At 58.2% G+C, this 18,751-nt stretch overlaps 1 protein-coding gene across 2 annotated transcripts in view; it reads left to right on the top strand.

The window, feature by feature from the left end:
* PEMT (phosphatidylethanolamine N-methyltransferase) overlaps window positions 1–18,751 on the top strand; it is a 46,940-nt gene that overhangs the window by 24,373 nt on the left and 3,816 nt on the right. Inside the window, exons 3-5 of one of the 2 annotated variants that reach the window (XM_024753029.1) lie at window positions 13,641–13,756; window positions 17,715–17,860; window positions 18,390–18,548. In XM_024753029.1, the coding sequence (XP_024608797.1) occupies window positions 13,641–13,756; window positions 17,715–17,860; window positions 18,390–18,529 (402 nt within the window). In that variant the 3' untranslated portion in view covers window positions 18,530–18,548. Of the gene's footprint in view, window positions 1–13,640; window positions 13,757–17,714; window positions 17,865–18,389; window positions 18,549–18,751 lie in introns of those variants that run through there. The other variant, XM_024753039.1, reaches the window with a different exon arrangement.

The raw sequence follows: 18,751 nt of genomic DNA on the forward strand, positions 1-18,751 counted from the left end.
CCCCCTTCCTTCTGGTGTCTGGTGCCTCCTCCCCCTTCCTTCCTGTGTCTCGTGACTCCTCCCCGTTTCCTTCCTGTGTCTCGTGACTCCTCCCCGTTTCCTTCCTGTTTCTCGTGACTGCTCCCCCTTCCTTCCTGTGTCTCTGTCCGGGCTTAGGAAGGGATCTCTGTGCCCCAGCCCTTGGCTCCTCGCTCCCGCTGTCAGCTCCACGTCCTGCCCCCACCTGGGCCTCGGGCTGTGCACTGTGGGAGGTGCCCCCCGAGGGTGCCCTGCCATTGCCCGGTCAGTCTTCCCAGCCCACCCTCCTGGGGTCGCACAGCACGGGCTGGGTGGGCACAGGTGCCCAGAACGCTGAAGGCTCACTTCCCTCAGCCCAGCAGACGTGCGTACACACAATCCTGGAAGCAGCTCTGCTGACACCAGCAGAGCTCGTGATGCAGGGCCCCCAGCTGGGGTGCGCGAGCCAGCGATGGGCCATCCACGCACAGCTCCCTGGACGGTCTGGTGGCCACACGCGCTGGAGAAGGCTGGACGGGGCAGAAAGCAGGTCAGGGGCCGTGGGGCGGGGGCTCGGGGGCGCGGGGAGCTTTCCAGGGCGACGGGAAGTGTCCTGTGTCTAACAGAATTTTACTTTTACCTCTAAAGCTGACCGAAAATAGTCTCCCCTTCTAAAATAAACTACTCTTCGCTCAGAAAAAAAAGAAAAACAGCCGTCCGGCTGCAGGTGCGGATGCTGTGCCGACACTGGCGTTGGCACTGGTCTTGGTGGCGTGTCCCGCCCACCCGCCTGTGATGCCAGAGGGGGCCCAGCTGCCTATCGAGCCCACGTATCTAGACAGCTCCCCCAGCTGAGCGCCAGCACGGCCCAATTTTCTTTCCGAGGCTGAAGTCCATGTAAATATTGACCAAATAAGGCAGACCAGGTTTTGTACTGTATTTGGTTAGTAGTTGAAGAGCCACTCACTCCACGGCTATTTTCCCAGTGGCTTCCTACAGAGGGGCCTTGTTTCATTTAAAATTTTAAAAAGACCCTAAAGAGCTGTGCGTAACTCAAACATTGTAAGTGTAGGGGGAAAACCAGCACATTTAGATGAATCCCCGAGCGAGCGGATCTTTCAATAAAGAATCAATTTTCGGGCTTCCCTGGTGGTGCAGTGGTTGAGAGTCCGCCTGCCGATGCAGGGGACACGGGTTTCGTACCCCGGTCCGGGAAGATACTGCATGCTGCGGAGCGGCTGGGCCCGTGAGCCATGGCCACTGAGCCTGCGCGTCCGGAGCCTGTGCTCCGCAACGGGAGAGGCCACAACAGTGAGAAGCCCGCGTACCACAAAAAAAGAAAAAAGAGTCAACTCTCCCTGCCCCGTTAGTATATTTATTATGTAAAACTGAAAAGACAGGTATTTGGTCTGCTTAAGGACTGTGTCGCTGGGTCCACGGGTGTCCCCTGCCCCAGCCTGGGGCTCTCGGGCCACGTGGCCGCCTCATGGCCTATTGAGGGGGTGATGGGCTTTCTTGTGGGGGGGCTGGGCAGCTTCCTTGCTTCCTCCAGATGTGCATGGGTGGGGTCCCTCCGGCGTCCTCCTGCACTGCCCCGTCGCAGGCACAGGGAAAGCAGCTCAGACCGGATGGGCTGCCCGGGGGTGGGGTGGGTGGGGAGCGGTCCTCACAGCCGAGCCGTCCCCCGTGATGGATTTGCTGGCTGAGAGCTCCCAGGCCTCTTTCCCGGACTACCTGTGTTGGCAGGTTGGACCCCAAGACGAGGTCCCTCCCGAGTCACAGCTGTGACCACCTTTCGAGTCAACAAAGGCGCCCAGAGCCGCCCAGAGGCCGGGTGGCGGCGGGGACCCTCGCCAGCCCCGCCACGTCCTGCGTAGTGCCTGGCCCGAGGCCCCGCTGCAGAGCCAGGTTCTGGACCAGCCGTCTGTCCCCCGCCTGCCCGGTCTAGGGCTGGCCCGTCCGAGGCTGGCGGGCTCCACGGGGGCAGAACCTCCGGATCTCTTTCCTTCCCCCAGAGGCAAACATCAGGGACGGGGGAGGTGGCCACGAGGCAGTGTGAGTAATCGACATCACAACAGTGATCCTTTGGGGGGTCGGCGCAGCGGGGCAGTTGTGTCCTAACCTCATGAGGTGACCTTGGTCGCCCTGGGCAGAAGGGGCCTGGGGACCTGCCCGGACGGGATCTGCCCTCTTGGGGGTGTCAGCAGGGGCGAGGAGACGCAGGGGACCCAGAGCCCAGGAGCAGGAGGGGGTCTTGTGACTCGGTCTCGTGGGTGAAGGGAGGCCGAGGAGGTGGCAGGGGATGCCGCAGGCCGCGCCGGAGGGCTGAGGGGGCCTGGCGGGCATTTGTGCAGGTGGAGGGCAGCTGGTGTGGGCGCTGGGGGCTGCTCCCCGCCCCCCGGGGAGAGCGACAACAGCCCAGCCCTCCAGCCGTCAGCTGGAACCCAACCATTCATCACATCTCCGCGGTGTATCTAAGAAATCACTGCGTGACTCGAGGTCATACAGATTTTCTAGTTTGTTTTCCTCTAAAAATTTTGTAGCTTCAGTTTTTATGTTCAGATTTATAACCCACTTGTGTTAATTTTTGTACGTGGTCTGAGTTCTGCACACGACACCCAGTGCCGTTGTCCCCTGCCCCCTGAATTAATGACCTTTATACTGCATCACAGATCGGTTGACCTTACACACGTGGGTCTATTTCTGGACTCCTTGTCCTGTTCCGATGGTCTGTTTGTCCACTTTGGCACCAGCACCCCAGTCCTGGTCACAGTGGCTTTATGATGCGGTTCAAAATCTGTCGACTTGGCCTCCCTTTGTCCTTTTTCAGTTGTTTTGCCTATTCTAAGTCCTTTGCATTTTCATGAGAATTTTAGATTCAGGTTGTCAGTTTGCAGCAAAAAGCCTGTTGGGGTTTTGATTGGGTTTGCGTTGAATCTGTAGACCAATCAAGGAGAATTGATATCTTCATAATACTGAGTTTCCGGACCCACGGACACTCTGTATCTCTCCATTTATCGAGGTCTTTTCTTAAATTCTTGGCGAAGCTTCACAGGTTTCGGGGTGCCAGTCCGGCGTTCTTTGCCAGGTTCATCAGCGTTTATGTAGGTGACCACGTGTCACATCTCACTTGACATGATGCCTTCTTTCTGGTCTAAGGGAGCATCCGGGGTGATGTCAGCTGTAGGGTTTTCACAGATGCCTTTTGTTAGGACGAGGGCGTTTCCCGCTACTCCTCAAGTGCTGAGTTTCTGTCAGGAGTGTATGTTGGATTCTTGTCAAATGTTCATGTCTATTAAGGCGATCGTAGTGTTTTTTCTCACTTACTGTGTTTATGTGGTGAATTACATTGACTGGTTTTCAAACGTTAAAGCAACTTTTTGTTCCTGGTATAAATCTCGGTCATGATATATTATCCTTTTAGTATGTTGTTGGATTCCGTTTGCTAACATTTTGTCTAGAATTTTTGCGTTTTGTTCAGGAGGGGTATTTTTCTCTAGTTTTCTTGCAGTGTTTTGGTATCAGCTAATGCTGGCCTCATTGAATGAATTGGAGAGTATTCCTTCCTCTTCAGTTTTTGGGAAGAATTTTTACATAATTGGTACTATTCCTTCCTTAGATGTGTGGTGGCATTCACCAGCGAAGCCGTCTGGACCTGGAGCTTTTTCTTCTGAAGGTTTTTGACTATATGTTAAAATATGTTGATGGGTATATATAGTGTGTGCTGGTCAGGCTCTCTGCTTCTTTTCCTGAGTGAGCTTTGATCCAGTTCATTGGTATAAGTTGTTCACGTATTCCTTTTTTTGCCTTTGTGTCTTTTTTCCTTGATCTCTATTCAGATCAGTCTGAATAGAGGTTTTATTCATCTTTTCAGAGAACCATCTCATGGTTTCATTGATTTTTTTTTCTCTAGTGTTTTTCTATTTTCTATCATTGATTCCCACTTCAAACTTTCCTCTACTTACATGGGTTTCATTTTCTCTTCTTTCTCTAGTTTCTTGTGGGAGTTGAGACCAGTGATTGGAGACCTTCCTTCTTTCTCTCCTGTGGGTGTTCAGTGCCATAAACCCTCTCAAGCAGCAGCATCCCACAGACGCTGGTATGTTGTGCTTTCATTTTTGTTCAAGTCAAAATCCTTCTAGTTTCCCTTTCCATTTCTTCCTTTTCCCGTGAGTTGCTTTTTTTTTTAGAAATGTGTTACTTAGTCTCTAGATGTTTGGGGATTTTTTTCAGTGATCTTGCTGTTATTTCTAATTAACTCCATTGTGGTCAGAGAACACACTTTGTGTGATGTATAATTCTTTGAACTTACTGGGACTAGTTTTATTTCCCGGCACGTGGTCTATCTTGGTAAATGTCCTGTGCGCACTTGAAACTAATTTCTGCCGTTTTTTTTTAATTAATTAATTTTTTTTGGGGGCTGCATTGGGTCTTCGATGCTGCGCCCAGGCTTTCTCTAGTTGCGGCGAGCAGGGGCTGCTCTTCGTTGTGGTGTGCGGGCTCCTCACTGTGGTGGCTTCTCTTGCTGCGGAGCACGGGCTCTAGGCGTGTGGGCTTCAGTAGTTGCGGCACGCGGGCTCAGTAGTTGTGGCTCGCGGGCTCTAGAGCGCAGGCTCAGTGGTTGTGGCGCACGGGCTTAGTTGCTCCACGGCATGGGGGAATCTTCCCAGACCAGGGTTCGAACCCGTGTCCCCTGCATTGGCAGGCGGATTCTTAACCACTGCACCACCAGGGAAGTCCCTCTCCTGTCGTTGAGTGAAGTCTTCTATAAACGTCAGTAGACCAAGTTCGTTGATAGTATTCAAATCTATATCCTTATTTGTTCTGTCAATATGGAGAGAGGGGTATTGAAATAACTATTTCTGTTGTGCAGATTTATCAGTTTTACTTCATGGACCACAAGCTCAGGCATCGGGTGCATGGATGTTTCGGGTTGTTATGTCCTCTTGGATAATCGTGAAATGATCTTCTTTATCCCGGTAATAATGTCTGCTCTGAAATCTGCTTTGTGTGAAATCAGTGTAACCACTCACTCTCCTTTTGACCAGTGTTAGCCGGATGTCTCTTGTGCCAGCCTGTTACTTTGATCTGGTTTGTATCTTTATAAGCAAAGTGTATTTTGTGGGGCCAGCATGCAGTTGGATCTTGCTTTTTTATCCAATCTGACAATCTCTGCTTTTTCTTTTTCTTTCTTTTTTTTTTTTTCTGTCTGAACCCCATGGCATGTGGAACTTCCCCGACCAGGGATCAGCCCCGAGCCCCCTGAAGTGGAAGTGCAGAGCCTTAAGCACTGGACCGCCAGGGAAGTCCTGACACTCTCTGCCTTTAAATTGAGATGTTTGGCCATTAGCATTTAATGTTATTGATGGGGTTAGGTTTAAATCAGCGTCCTTCATTCCTTCATGTCTGGTGTCTGGAAAGCCCTTGTATATTTGTCTGTTTTTGGTTGTTTTGGGTGAGATGCTAAGCTCCATCCATCTTAGCCGGAAGTAGAAAGGACAGCAGTAATGACTTAATACCATTCAGTACTCAGCCCATGTTCAATTTTCCCCAATTGTCTCAAAAGTATCTTGTTCCAGTTGGTGTGTTTGAATCCGGATCTGAATAAGGTCTACACGTTGCGTTCAGTCGATGTGATTCCCGAGCCCTTTTTACCCAGACCAGTGTCCCACCCCTTCTTTCCATGTCATTTACTTAGGGAAGAAACTGAATCACTTGTCCAGTAGAATTTTCTGAGTTTGGGCGATTATATCTTTGTGATGCTTTTTAACGTGTTCCTCTATATTTCCTGAACCTGATAGTTATAAAGAACTCTGCGTAAACGTGCTGCGTGTTCGGTTGAAGCATGTGAAATCGCCAATATTTGACTATTTGCCCTGCCAAGTGCCGTGTCCTGACGTTCCATGTCACGCTACCTGTCCCAGCCCGTCGGGAAGCGCCACTTTGCATGACACTGAGATTGACCAGTGGGTTCAGGAGGTCAGCCTGACCCTCACGGCCAGGTTCTCCGCCCTGTCCCTGATGATAGAGTTTCCTGGGTCCTCACTGAGGAGCTGCAGGTGGTGATGCTTCAACTCCGTCATGCCGTGTCGGGAACCTTCCAGGTTGTCTGGGGTGGGCAGTAGGATTTGGGGACCGTCTCCCAGGCAGTCAAGTCCAGATGTGAATTCACTGCTGGGGGAAGACTGCGTGCATCTCAGCATCGATGTATTCCCTGGACAAGCTGGTGGAAGGTGTCCAGTGAGCCAGGTGATGGCTGAGCGAGCTAATGGACAGTGGTGAAGGGGCAGTTCGGCTGGGGGAAGCTCTTGGACGCCACTCTGTGCGACAGGGCGCAGCTTGGGACTCCCTCTCGTGGAGCCCCCCAGCTCCCACCCTTCCCAGTCCCTCCAGGCCAGGCCGTCACCCACTTTCAGATGGAACCAGCTGGGCGGGCCCCACCGAGCCCCGCTGCAGGGAAGCCCCTCACCCAGCAGGCTGGGTGGGAGGCCGCTGAGCTGTCGTGCGTTCCCGTGTCCACCCGCGCGTGGAGATCAGCGTTCGCAGGGGCCCCCTCCGTTGGCTGCATCGCGTGCGGATATGACACTGAGCACAGACAGAGGTGGGGTGTCATTTGACGGTGGAGCCAGGTGCAGGGAGCGGGAGGTTCTGGCTGTGCTGGGTGGTCCAGGGCAGCTCGTGGCGTGCATCGCAGGCAGGAAGAAGAAGGTGAGAAGGCTGGAGCACCTGTGTGTCTGGCAGGAGGGGACCGCCACCCGAGCGGGAGGGGTGGTGGTGCACAGGTGGTTCGTGCTTCTGGGCTGTGGGTCCCTTTGAGAAAGGCAGGGAAACGCTGGCTCCTTCTCAGCAAAAGCTACAAATGCAAAAGCGCTCGGCCTTTGCTTCCGTTTGGGGATGTTTACTGAGCCCCGGAACACGCCCAGGCCCCCAGGTGGAGAGCCCGGACGAGACGGTGGCCGGCCTCCCTCCTGCCGGGTTCAGGGCCGCGGGGGCTGCAGGGGGAGGTTCTGGCAGACGGGTGCCCGCGTGGTCCCAGTTCTGCCTGCCCTCACCGCCCGGGACGCGGGCGCAGCAGGCTTTCCTCACCTGTGGGCGGCCCCCCGCCGCCCCCGCTTGTTCCCCCAGAAGGAGGCAGACAGCGCCGCAGTCTCCTCCAGACACGCGTCAACTCCCGGACTCGCACAGCAGCGCTACGAGGTGCGACGTCGCTGCTTGGCTCCCTCTTCCGGGTCAGGAAACTGAGGCAGAGAGGGGCTGCGACGCCCCCGGGTCACACGGCTGGTAGGCAGAGGAGCTCGTGGGCGAACCCGGGACCCGGCACCCAGCCCACCTGCCGTCCTCCGGGCGCTGGGTCCCTGCCCAGCAGTCAGTCCTTTAAGGAGCATGAGGACCCTTGCCTCACTTCACATGGGGCCTCACTTCGAGGACACGTGGGGCGTCTGAGAGGCTGGGGGCCGTCCAGAGCAGCCCCCCCGCCCCCGCCGCGCTGTGTAGGTGCTCGGGGCACAGGTTCCTCCTGCTGCCCTGGCTTTTGTCCTGTGGACCCATCTGGGCTTTGAGTTATCACTGTTAAGTTACATGTACCAATCAAAGCAAGCACTTACTTCCTGTGTTTTTTCCCCATTTTCTTTTCAAGAGAACACTCTATCACAACATCAGGCCTGTAGTAGGGCCCCCAGTAAGAGCTGGACGTATGGCTACATGGGCGCTTGGTGGGTGGGTGGATGGATCGAGAGGAAGGACTTCTCATGCCTCCAGCGCTGGAGACTCTGCTCTGTGGACCACAGGCCCTGAAAAGACCCCCCAGAGTCCACCTCTGTCCTTGTGGCCTCACCCCCATGCCCCATCGTTTCAGTTGCTGTCACCCACGCTCACTGTGTCCCCAGTGAGATGCTCAGACAGTGTGGGATGCTTGGCGGGTCCTGGTTCTAACAGGTGTCACTGGGCTGTCAGCCTCCCTGTGTGAGGGTGTCCCGGGGGACACACTGTTACCTGGCCCTGGGCGAGCATACAGTCCCTGTGACTGTCTGTGGTCGGTACCACTGGTGTTTCAGGCAGAGGACACGGCCCACGGGCACACGGTCTGTGACAGCTGGCCAGGGTCCAGGCCTGCTGAGCCCGCGGCGACCCCCCTGGCTCACACACAGGAGTTCCAGGTCCTGAGTCAATGACGTCACCCGTCAACACTGATCCCTGGGCCTCAAACCCAGCAGGCCTCTGAGAGTTGGGACACAGCGCCCTGCGGAGCTGGTGGCTCCTAGCTCAGATGCCTCGCGTGTCTTGGGAACGTGCTTTTTCTCCTTCCCTGTGGATGCTGGCGAGTCGGCTTTGCAGTTAACAGGGCTGCCCATCCGGCAGACATGCGGCTGTTGTCTCCCTGCCGCCCTCCCGCATGAGCCTGCAGGAGCCCGACCCCACATGGGACGCCTGCTCCCACCCCGGGCATGGCTGCGGCCGGGGTTGCCGTGCAGGGTGGAAGCCCCCATAGCCTCAGTGTCCAGATTTTTCACCTCAAATTGGATGCCTGGGTTTTTGTTTTTTAATTAAAGTATTTATTTTTGGCTGCATTGGGTCTTCGTTGCTGTTTGCGGGCTTCTCATTGCCGTGGCCTCTCTTGTTGCAGAGCACGGGCTGTAGGCGCGCGGGCTCAGTAGTTGTGGCACGCGGGCTTCGTTGCTCCGCGGCATGTGGGGTCTTCCTGGACCGGGGCTCGAACCCGTGTCCCCTACACTGGCAGGCGGGTTCTTAACCACTGCGCCACCAGGGAAGCCCCAGATGCCTGGGTTTTAATGTGGAAGTTCTAAGTGGTGTTGAATTGTTGGGTCAAATGCTTTCTATTTTTTATTTATTTATTTTTATTGGAGTGTAGTTGCCTCACCACGTGGTGTTAGTTTCTGCCGTACAGCAAAGTGAGTCAGCCACACGTTCACACATAGCCCCTTTTTTTGGATTTCCTTCCCATTTAGGTCACCACAGAGCACTGAGCTCCCCATGCTATGCAGCAGGTTCTCACGCAGCATCAATAGTGTACATATGTCAATCGCAGTCTCCCAATTCATCCCACCCCTCCTCTCCGCCTTGGTGTCCATACGTTTGTTCTCTACGTTTGTGTCTCTGTTTCTGCCCTGCAAATAAGATCATCTGTACCAGTTTCTTCAGATTCCACATATATGCGTTAATATACGATATTTTTCTCTTCCTGACTTACTTACGTCACTCTGTATGACAGTCTCTAGGTCCATCCACGTCTCTACAAATGACCCAATGGCGTTCTTTTTCATGGCTGAGTAATATTCCATTGTATATACGTACCACATCTTCTTTATCCGTTCCTCTGTTGATGGACAGATATTTTTAAATGCTGTGGGTTTGACCAAAACACCTCTGGGCTATGCCTTACGCCCTCTGAGCCCCAGGATGCGGGCCCCGGGCTGCCGGGGGGAACAGAGCCACCTCCTTTACAGGCAAACCCAGCACCATCAGTGTGGCCGAGTGGGACCCGGAGGGGACCGAGACGCAGGGGCTGCTCTTGGAATCAGGGCCCCTGGGGGAGGGGCCCTCCACCCGGACGAGGCGCTGGTGCTGGCGTGTGGCCATCCGTCGCCCGCTGGGTCTTCCCCGCACACTGGGAGGTGGATAAGCAGTCACTGGCCCGTTTGTCGCATTTCCCTGCTGACTTGGTTGATGAATGTACAGCTGGCGGCTGGCGGTCAGGGACAAATTCCCCCGATTTCCATCCATCCCAGTCCCCTCCTGCCCCGGCAGCCTCCTTCCTGGCCCAGATTCTGTGGGAGAGGTTTGCAAAAAAAAAAATCAACATTTTGGGGAACAGGCCTACCCGTTACAGAGGTGAACTGGTGACCCTGCCCGGGGTGCGGGCAAGGTGGCCCAAGGTGGCAAACGCAGAACCAGCCCGGTTCACTTGGATTTCAGGGAAACAACAAATGGGAGCTACATTTGGGGCAACTTGTACTGAATTACTTGTTCTTTATATGAGATCCAGGTTCACCTGGGGGCCTGTGTTTCTCTGGCAGCCCTAGGGAGAGGGAACGTGAGTGTGGGGTAGGGCCAGGGGCTGGGCCAGGGCATCTCCATTTTGGGGTCCTGGCAACCTAGAAGCCACGCCAAGTCAGGAGGGTGACAGCAGAGCGTCTGGTCATCCCGCTTCGCGCCAGTCACTCGGCCCCCGGGGTGATGACCCGCATCGTCTCACGGCCCAGCCCGTGGTGGCCGGTCCCCTGTGCTCAGCTCCACTGCCAGCTTCCGGGCCCCTAATCTGATGAAGTGTGCAGCTGGGCCCCGGGAAAGGCCAGGCGGGACATTAACCTCGGACCCAGCAAGGCTCCTGGCTGCTGCTTTATTGATTGCCTTGAAATAACAACCTGTCTAAGGCTGGCCAGCCGGGAGGCAGACAGCTGTTGGCGAATCGGATTCGCTGTTTCCCCTCCTTCCTCTCCCACCTTTTGTCTCTGGGTTGCTCAGAAAGTGCAGTTACGACCCCGCCGTTTCCCAGGTGAAGGAGCAGGCGTTGGGGGGCCATCCGGGAGGCCAGAGCTGGCAGAGCGGTCCCCAAAGGGCCTTTGGTGGAAAGACACTCCACCGTCCGCAGAGCAGTGGGGGGCCCAGCTCGGAGTCCGGAGGTCCCAGCGCCCGGTTCGCTCGGCTGAAGCTCGGCCCCCTCCGCTGCCCGGGGCTCTGGGCTGGGGTGCAGCCGGTCACGGCCCCCTTGGATACAGGGGAGAGGCCCCTCCTTCAGGGGCTGGACCCGGCGTGTTGTGAGCAGAAGAGTCTGCCCGGGTGGGTGACGTGGGTGGCCGTTCTCATCCGTCCCTAGAGCTCAGATTCTGCAGGGACGGAATGTTCAATAATCAGCTCTATTGAGCTAGAATGTGTATACAATAAAGTAAACACATTCTAATGTAGTTTGAGTCTCGACAAATGTATACGCCTGTGTCACCACCGCCCTGATCAAGACCCTAACCCTTCCTTCCCCAGACGTCCTCTCCTGCCCCTTCCTAGTCAGACCCCCAGCCCAGCCGCTGCGGCTCTGACTCGTCACCGTGGTGGGCTCTGCCCTCCAGGCCTTTGCGAGGATGGAGACTCCTCCTGCTCTGCATGAAGCCGACGACAGCCGTCCTCTGGATGGACCACACTTCGTCCACGTGCCCCGTTCGGTGGGTGGCCGGTTCGGGGTGGGGGTAGAGCGCGGAACATGCCTGCACCAACAAACGCGGGGGCTCTGGGTCTGGCCCCCGGGGCTTGTGCTCCCGCACCGGGCCTGCAGGAGGGGTGAGGACGTGGTACTACGCGGTTTCCCACCCATTTCAGTGTCCTTTTGAAAGCGTTAGCTCGTCAGCTGGGAGGAAAAATCAATGGCCTTTAAAGCTGCATCTTGAAATCCCATACCAGGAACAAGGTTTTGTGACAAAAACAGCATGTTTGAAGGACAACTGGGCCCCTTCAGATAGAAGGGACCCTGGGCCCGGAGTCTCGGGGTCGCTCGGGTGCTCCTCTTTGTGGCTGAGTGACCCCCTCCCCCACCCCAGTCACTTCTGAGGGGCCCCGTCTTCCCGACGTGTAAACGGACCTCGTCCCACCCACCCCAGGCTTGTTTCTTTCTTTTTCTTAACATCTTTATTGGAGTATAATTGCTTTACAACAGTGTGTTAGTTTTTTTTTTTTTTTTAATAAATTTATTTATTTATTTATGTTTGGCTGCGTTGGGTCTTTGCTGCTGCGCGCGGACTCTCTCTAGTTGTGGCGGGCAGGGGCTGCTCTTCATTGCGGTGCGTGGGCTTCTCATCGCGTTGGCTTCTCTTGTCGCGGAGCATGGGCTCTAGGCCCGCGGGCTTCGGTAGTTGTGGCTCGCAGGCTCTGGGGCGCACGGGCTCAGTTGCTCCACGGCATGTGGGATCTTCCCGGACCAGGGCTCGAACCTGTGTCCCCTGCATTGGCAGGTGGATTCTCAACCACTGCGCCACCAGGGAAGTCCCGGTGTGTTCGTTTCTGCTTTATAACAAAGTGAATCAGCTATTGTTTTTCACCATTGAGAACGATGTTGGCTGTGGGTTGGTGATATATGGCCTTTACTATGTGGAGGTAGGTTCCCTCTATGCCTACTTTCTGGAGGGTGTTGAATTTTGTCGAAAGCTTTTTCTGCATCTGTTGAGGTGATCATACGGTTTTTCTCCTTCAGTCTGTTAATATGGTGTATCACATTGATTGATTTGCGTATATTGAAGAATCCTTCCATCCCTGGGATAAACCCCACTTGATCCTGGTGTATGATCCTTAGAATGTGCTGCTGGGTTCTGTCTGCTAGTATTTTGTTGAGGATTTTTGCATCCATGTTCACCAGTGCTATCGGCCCAGGCTTGTTTTGAGTGTTAAGTGAGCGCAGGTAAAAGCACTTAAATCGTCAGGTAGGTGATCATACGGTTTTTCTCCTTCAGTCTGTTAATATGGTGTATCACATTGATTGATTTGCGTATATTGAAGAATCCTTCCATCCCTGGGATAAACCCCACTTGATCCTGGTGTATGATCCTTAGAATGTGCTGCTGGGTTCTGTCTGCTAGTATTTTGTTGAGGATTTTTGCATCCATGTTCACCAGTGCTATCGGCCCAGGCTTGTTTTGAGTGTTAAGTGAGCGCAGGTAAAAGCACTTAAATCGTCAGGTGCTGAATCGACGGTTGTGATTTTTATTGTTGGCGTTGACATCCTTCGCTTCTTGGGACGTCGGCGCCCCTCCCAGCTCACTCTGCCTGGACGTCCCGTCCACCCTTGTGGCTTGAGTCTCGGGTCCATGAGTGAAAGCAGGCTGCTTCCTCCGGCCAAGGACACTTGCGTCCACTTTGCCAACGGACAGTCACCCTGCAGGGACCTCCCTTCACCCCCTCGGTGGGTCCCCTTTGGTCCAGCTGCTTTGGAGGGGACTGTCCCCCAGGGGCCCCAGAAGGAAACGTGTGCAGGTTCCTGTCCTGAAGGCCGACCACGCAGACGCCCCCCCGACTTTGAGCAAGTTGGCCCGGCTGGCTTTCGTGCCACAGGGACAGGCAGGCAGCCGTGGAGACGGCAGAGGCGGGAGGGAGCTGAGGGGCCGCCCTCAACTTGGCTGCGCTGTCGGCTGCTGAACGTCGAGATTTCAGGCGTGACGAGCTTGAAAAAATAAAGGCAGGCTTCTGTGGCTAAAAGTTAAAAGCTGGAAAGTCTGTTTTTGGTGGCGCACTGGGGGGTAGGACTGAGGGCCCAGGACCCGGTGGGAGCGCCCCGCGGATGGTGGCGCTGGGCCACGTCCGCAGGCTCCCTGCCCTCCGCGGTCCCCTGTGTCATGCAGTGGGCGACCCGAGTGTGTGCCAGGCCGTGGGCAGAGGAAGCCAGGGCGGCAGCGGGCCGCGCGGGCTCAGGGCCACCCCTGCCCCCGTGTTTGTCGTGTTTGCCGGGAGAGGCTGCTTCCGGGAGCACCTTGTGGTCCGTCCGTACAGGACTCGCAGGGTGGATGCCCCACGGGGCTGGGCTGAGGACCCCCGGCTGCCAGCCGCATCCCCCCATCCCCCCTCCTCCTGACCCCTCCACCCCGCTCCCGCCCCGTGACCCTCCGCGCAGGCCTCACGCGCAGGCTGCTTCTCTCTCCGCTGCGTAGGTCGCGAGATGGGAACATAAGACCCGAAAGCTGAGCGGGGCCTTCGGGTCCCCCCACCTGGCCTGCTGCACCCTGGGCGGCGCCATCCTGCTTCTCAACGTGCTGCGCTCCCACTGGTAAGGCCCCCGCCCCCCACCCTGCGCGCCTGCGGGAGGGGCAGCCCGACCGCACGGAACCCCGTCCCCTCCACGAGAGTCCCGGTCGCCCGGGAAGGCTCGTGCGGGGGTCAGGCGGCACCCAGGACGTGGAAGGAAAACGGGAGCCGCGAGCTATTGGGGGGCGGGGGGCGCGAACGGATGGACTGTTGGCTTTCACTGTGCAGGGGCTGCTCTGAGCTGGGCTACCCTCGCCCGCCCGGCTCTGCTGGCTGAGAGGTGCCCGCACGGAGGGCAGCGAGCAGTGGCCTCGGGGGCTGGGGGAGAGGACAGCCCGGTGGGCTCTGTGTCGGCTCCTGAAACCCTCCCGCGGGCTTGGCTGCTGGTGCGTTTGTACTGCACCCCGGCCTTCCTCCCCCAGTTACTCTCTAGAAACTCAGCCTGGGGGGAGAGGAGACCCAAACGGCCCCACCTGGGCTGCAGGCCAGCCCAGGTGCTACCCTTCGGCTCGATTGATTTTTTTTTTTTCCTGTTTTCTTCCCTAACGAGCCTTTGCAGACACTCTGGCCCTTCTGAATGAGTGAGTGAATGAATGAACGGGTGAGCGAACGCGTGAGTGCCCGGGTGGGCACACTCCACCCCGCCGGCCGCGTTCTTCCTGGCAGCCACCGAGGAGGCATCTAGAGCGCCCGAAACCTGCTGCCTTTCCCCGAACAGGATGTGCTGTTCCCGGTTCTAGACTTCTGCGTTCTTGGCTTCCTGAGTCCAAGATGTAAAGAGAAAACTCCAGTTGGGCTCTCTTCAGCCTGGTACCTGGTAGCCCAGAACCCTGGGCCAGCCCCAGCTGCTGTTTCTGGGGGGTGGAGGCTGACAGTCCCTCCCGCCCTGCAGGTGGGCTGCGCCCAGGTGGGCAGCCAGGCGGGGGCCGGGGCAGCAGAGTGGCGGAGGGTGAGGTGATGGAGAGCCCGGCGGCCCAAGGGCTGAAGGGGGCCCCCTGGGGCCCCGACCCAAGCCCCCCCTTTGCCAGCGCTGGGCAGAGGCAGGTGGCTTTAGACGAGCCCCTCTCCCTGTCTGTCCTGCTTCTGTACCCTGAGGGCCAAGCCCCGAGGGCCGACGGCCTTTTCCTGTTCTTCCTGTTTCTTCTTGTGTCCTGGGCCCTTAGGAGGCCTGGGAGGAAGTGACCCCAGGTCCAGCGCCCTCCCCACCGTCCAGGCCCCTGTGTCAGTGCTGGCCAGGCCTGGTGTCTGGCTGAGCTGGCCACCCAGGGAATCTGGGGGGAGAGAAAGGACGCCCCCCCGCAGGCCTGTTTCCTCTTCTCCCCTCTCGGGTCCTCCTCCCGGTTGCCCCCTGCTGACAGGTCTGGGTGGTCTGGCTGGGGCTCTGCGGAGGGGCTCTGCAGGAGTCCCGCCCCCTTCCCTGGCACCCTTCACCTGTCACTTTATGTGGTTCCTGCAGGGGTGTGTGTGTGTGTGTGTGTAACACACATTACTAAAATTGACTGTTTCAGCCATCTTAAGGTATAGTTTTGTGATGCTCAGGACCTCACCATGTGAATGGGTGTCCATCAGTCACGGGCTGAGGCGCAGCGGACAGGAGCCGGGCTGTGCTGGGGGGAGCAAGCCTCCCCCCACACATGTGTGCTCGTTGCCTGAGGGCAGGTCCCTGCGTGTGCACTGGCGCACCGGCGGGGTGTCGGCACGGGTGTCTCTGTCCCTGTGGCCATCTGGGTGCCAGCCGTTGCTGACAGAGTCCAGCTGGAGCTGCTCAAGGACACGGTCAGGACAGGCCTGATGGCTGAGTGGCCGCACGAAGGAGCAGTGAATGGGGCAGACAGACGGGAACAGCTCACCGCAGAGCAGGCCGGGCAGCCGGCGCAGGGGGAGCACATAGAGGTCGGGTGGGGCCTCCCCCAGGTTCATGGGCGGGGGACAGGACTCAGCTCCTGTGGCTGCAGGACCGAGGCTCTCATTCTGGAGTCTGTGCCCTCCCCACAGTAGGGCGGGCGCCTTCCTCCAGGCCAGCGGGAGAGTCTCTCTGACCTCCAAAGCCTCTTTGAAAGGGCCCCAGGATAACATTTTCGGTGAAATGCCCCGACCTCGCACCACCAGGTACTGGCACCCCTGGTGTTCACAGGGCAGCCCACCCTCCAGGGGAGGGGTTGTGGGGTCATGCAGAGCAGGGTGAGCCTGGTTATCAGCCTGGGCTCCTCCCCCTCCCTTTCCCCAACCGGGGGGATTTGTAAGACCACAGACCCTCTCTTGGCTGTGATGGGTTTGGGGAACACTTTGGAAAGGTGATGTGTTGATCAAATGTACAGAATCAGTACAGCATCGGAGCCCGAAATTCCACGATTTTTCACAGGTGGAAAATGTTACCCATGTGAATTTTTTTTGATTTTGTGGTTGTATGCTTATTTTAATGTGTGTTAGAAAACACAAGTGAGCCTGTCAGATGCTACTCTCGTGGACAGTTTTGCTTGGTGTGGGCTGAAGAACAGGGAGCTTAGTGCCCCGAGCCCGAGACGGTGTCGCGGCCACGTCCCCGAGCGGCTGGGGTTCCCTGGGCTTATCGGCTGCGGATGGAAATGGGCACCAAGTGGGACACCCCTCCCCACCTCCACCCATGTTCCGGGGTTTCTGGGGAGCAGAATGCAGACAGGTTTGTCACATTAGTGACCAAAAGCTCAGTCCAGGTTTTAAAAGCAGAACTAGAGACATGGATGAGCCTCTCCACTCACACCCCCAGCGCAGAAAACCCCAAAAGAAACTGCGTCTCCTCCGTGGGATCACAGCTCTGGCCCCGCCCAGCGTGCCTGTCCTGCTTCATCTCATGGTGTCACCCTCAGTTCACTCCCCTGTCCCTCCAGCTGTCCCTGAGCTCTGTGGGCAGAGCCCAGCGGGTCACATACCTCCCAGTGTCACCATCACAGGGGTGAAAACTGAGCCTGGGGCACCCAGGTCTGTCTGAACCCAGTGCCACTCTTCTGCCCGAGCCCACGGCACTTCCATCGGGTCGCCATGCGGTGCCCCCCACTAGAACTTGGGGCCGTGGGTGCACCAGGCTGCAGGCGGCCTAGCGATGGCCAGAGGGGGCCCGGCATGCCTTGCTGCCCTAGGTTTGGGGGTCGGGGGTCAGCCTGGGCGGGGGCTGAGCGGAAGTGGGTCATCTGCGTGGAGGCCTGAGCGCCTCCCCCATCCCACTCAGGCACACTCGCTCTGCCGCGTGGTCCCTAGCACTCTGGTGGCCAAGGAGCCAGGGGCCTGCAGGTGGGCTCTGCTGGGCCAGGGCCCACCTGCTGCCCACGCCCGGCCCCTCCCACTCCACTGCCTGCAGATAGGAGAGGGGGAGGGGGTGGAGGCTGCTGGTCTCTCTCGGAGCTGGGGGTGGGGAGGTGGGGCACGGCTCGGCCACCTAGCACAGCACTGCGTGTGCGCGGCCCTGAGCCAATCCCAGCGGCTCAGCCTGGAGCTGCAGGGTGACCCTGAGCCCAGGCAGCAGGAGGGGTGGGTGGAGAGAAGGGGGTGTGGGCAGCGTGACCGGAGGCCAGGTGTGCCCTGACACATGTGTGCCACTGTTTGACAGGTCACCATGCAGGCCTCTGCCCACGGCGTCCTGTTTGCTGTTCAAACAGACGCTTCTCCCTCTCTCCCTGCTCCCCTTCTTCCTTTGCGGGGAGGGGAGGCGAGGGGAGGGGGCTGCTTTTCCTCTGGCTACTGAACACGTACTGGGACCCCTTCTGCCTGGCGCGGGCTGGGGCCAGGGAGGTGTTCGGGGCAGGAGGCGCCGCTGTTCTCACGGGCTGAATGTCGTTCGGGCAGCCCCCCCGGCAGCCCACTTCACTCGCTTTCGGCACCCGCCTTGCCCCGAGTTCGACACTCCTGGCCCGGCTACTCTGGGGGCCCCAGGGGGTGGGGGCGGGAGGGGCAGGGTGGCCCCTCTGCACAGCAGTGACGTGTCTCTCCTGTCCCCTGCCCCGCAGCTTCACGCAGGCTATGCTGAGCCAACCCAGGATGCAGAGCCTGGACAACCCCTTGGCCTACCGCATGGGCCTGGCACTCCTGGGAGTGGGCGGCGTGTTTGTCCTTTCCAGTTTCCTGGCTCTGGGCTTCACGGGGACCTTCCTAGGTAAGACCCGCAGGGCGGGGGGCCGGGGCCCAGCTACCACCAGCTCCAGGCCGCCTTTGCTCCTCCAGGCCTTGGCCTGCCCTGCTCCGCTTGGGAGGCCAGGCTCTCAAACCCCATCCAGCTGCTTGGCCGCCAGGAAGGGCGGGATTTCTGTTCGCTGTGTGCGGGCTGCGAGCCGGAGCTGGCAACACATGGGGGGCGCTGCGCCTTCTGCTTTCCCCACTGCCTGCGGCTCCGGTGCTTTGGGGCTGGGAGCCCAGTGCTGGCCTGGCTGGATGTCCTCCTGACGTCAACTCCCAGCAGCTTGGAAGCTCGGGAAGGGGAGCAGCCCGGGGGCGGGGTGGGGGCTGCAGGGGCCAGGGCAGCCCCGGGACTGGGGGAAAGGGAGGGGGCCACTGCCGCCGAGAGCGCCCTCCGGGCACAAGGGGCACAGGGAGGTGACCCGGCTCTGACGGCCTGGTGAGGGGCTCCTGGGTCCTCCTCCCCTCGCCCCAGCCAGCTGTGGAGTCTTGGCCTCCATTCCCTGCAGTGCCTGGGGCGGCCTGGGGCTCTGCGGGCTGCAGCAGGGGTCCCACAGAAGACCCTCGGAAGGCAAATGAGACTTGTCGTCCTCTGGGGACCAGCACTTGGGCGAGGACCTGGCAGCAGCTGGAGGGAGCCCGGTGCTAGAGGAGGGTGTGCAGGTGCAGGGCCGCGGGCGGGAGGGCAGGGTGGCTGGTGTGCAAGGGCCAGTGGGGCCAGAGTGGAAGGCCAGCTGGGGGCCACGTCACACGTGTCCCGAGAGCCATGCAGGGGACTGAGGTGTCACTCCCGGGGAGGGGGGGGCCACAGGCGTGGTCTCCCAGCAACGAGGAGGCGACCGGTGGGGCCGAGCCGGGATGGGGGCAGGGA

This window comes from Neophocaena asiaeorientalis, unplaced genomic scaffold (genome assembly GCF_003031525.2).
Source record: "Neophocaena asiaeorientalis asiaeorientalis breed wild unplaced genomic scaffold, Neophocaena_asiaeorientalis_V1.1 scaffold540, whole genome shotgun sequence".
In the NCBI taxonomy this organism is placed as follows: domain Eukaryota; kingdom Metazoa; phylum Chordata; class Mammalia; order Artiodactyla; family Phocoenidae; genus Neophocaena; species Neophocaena asiaeorientalis.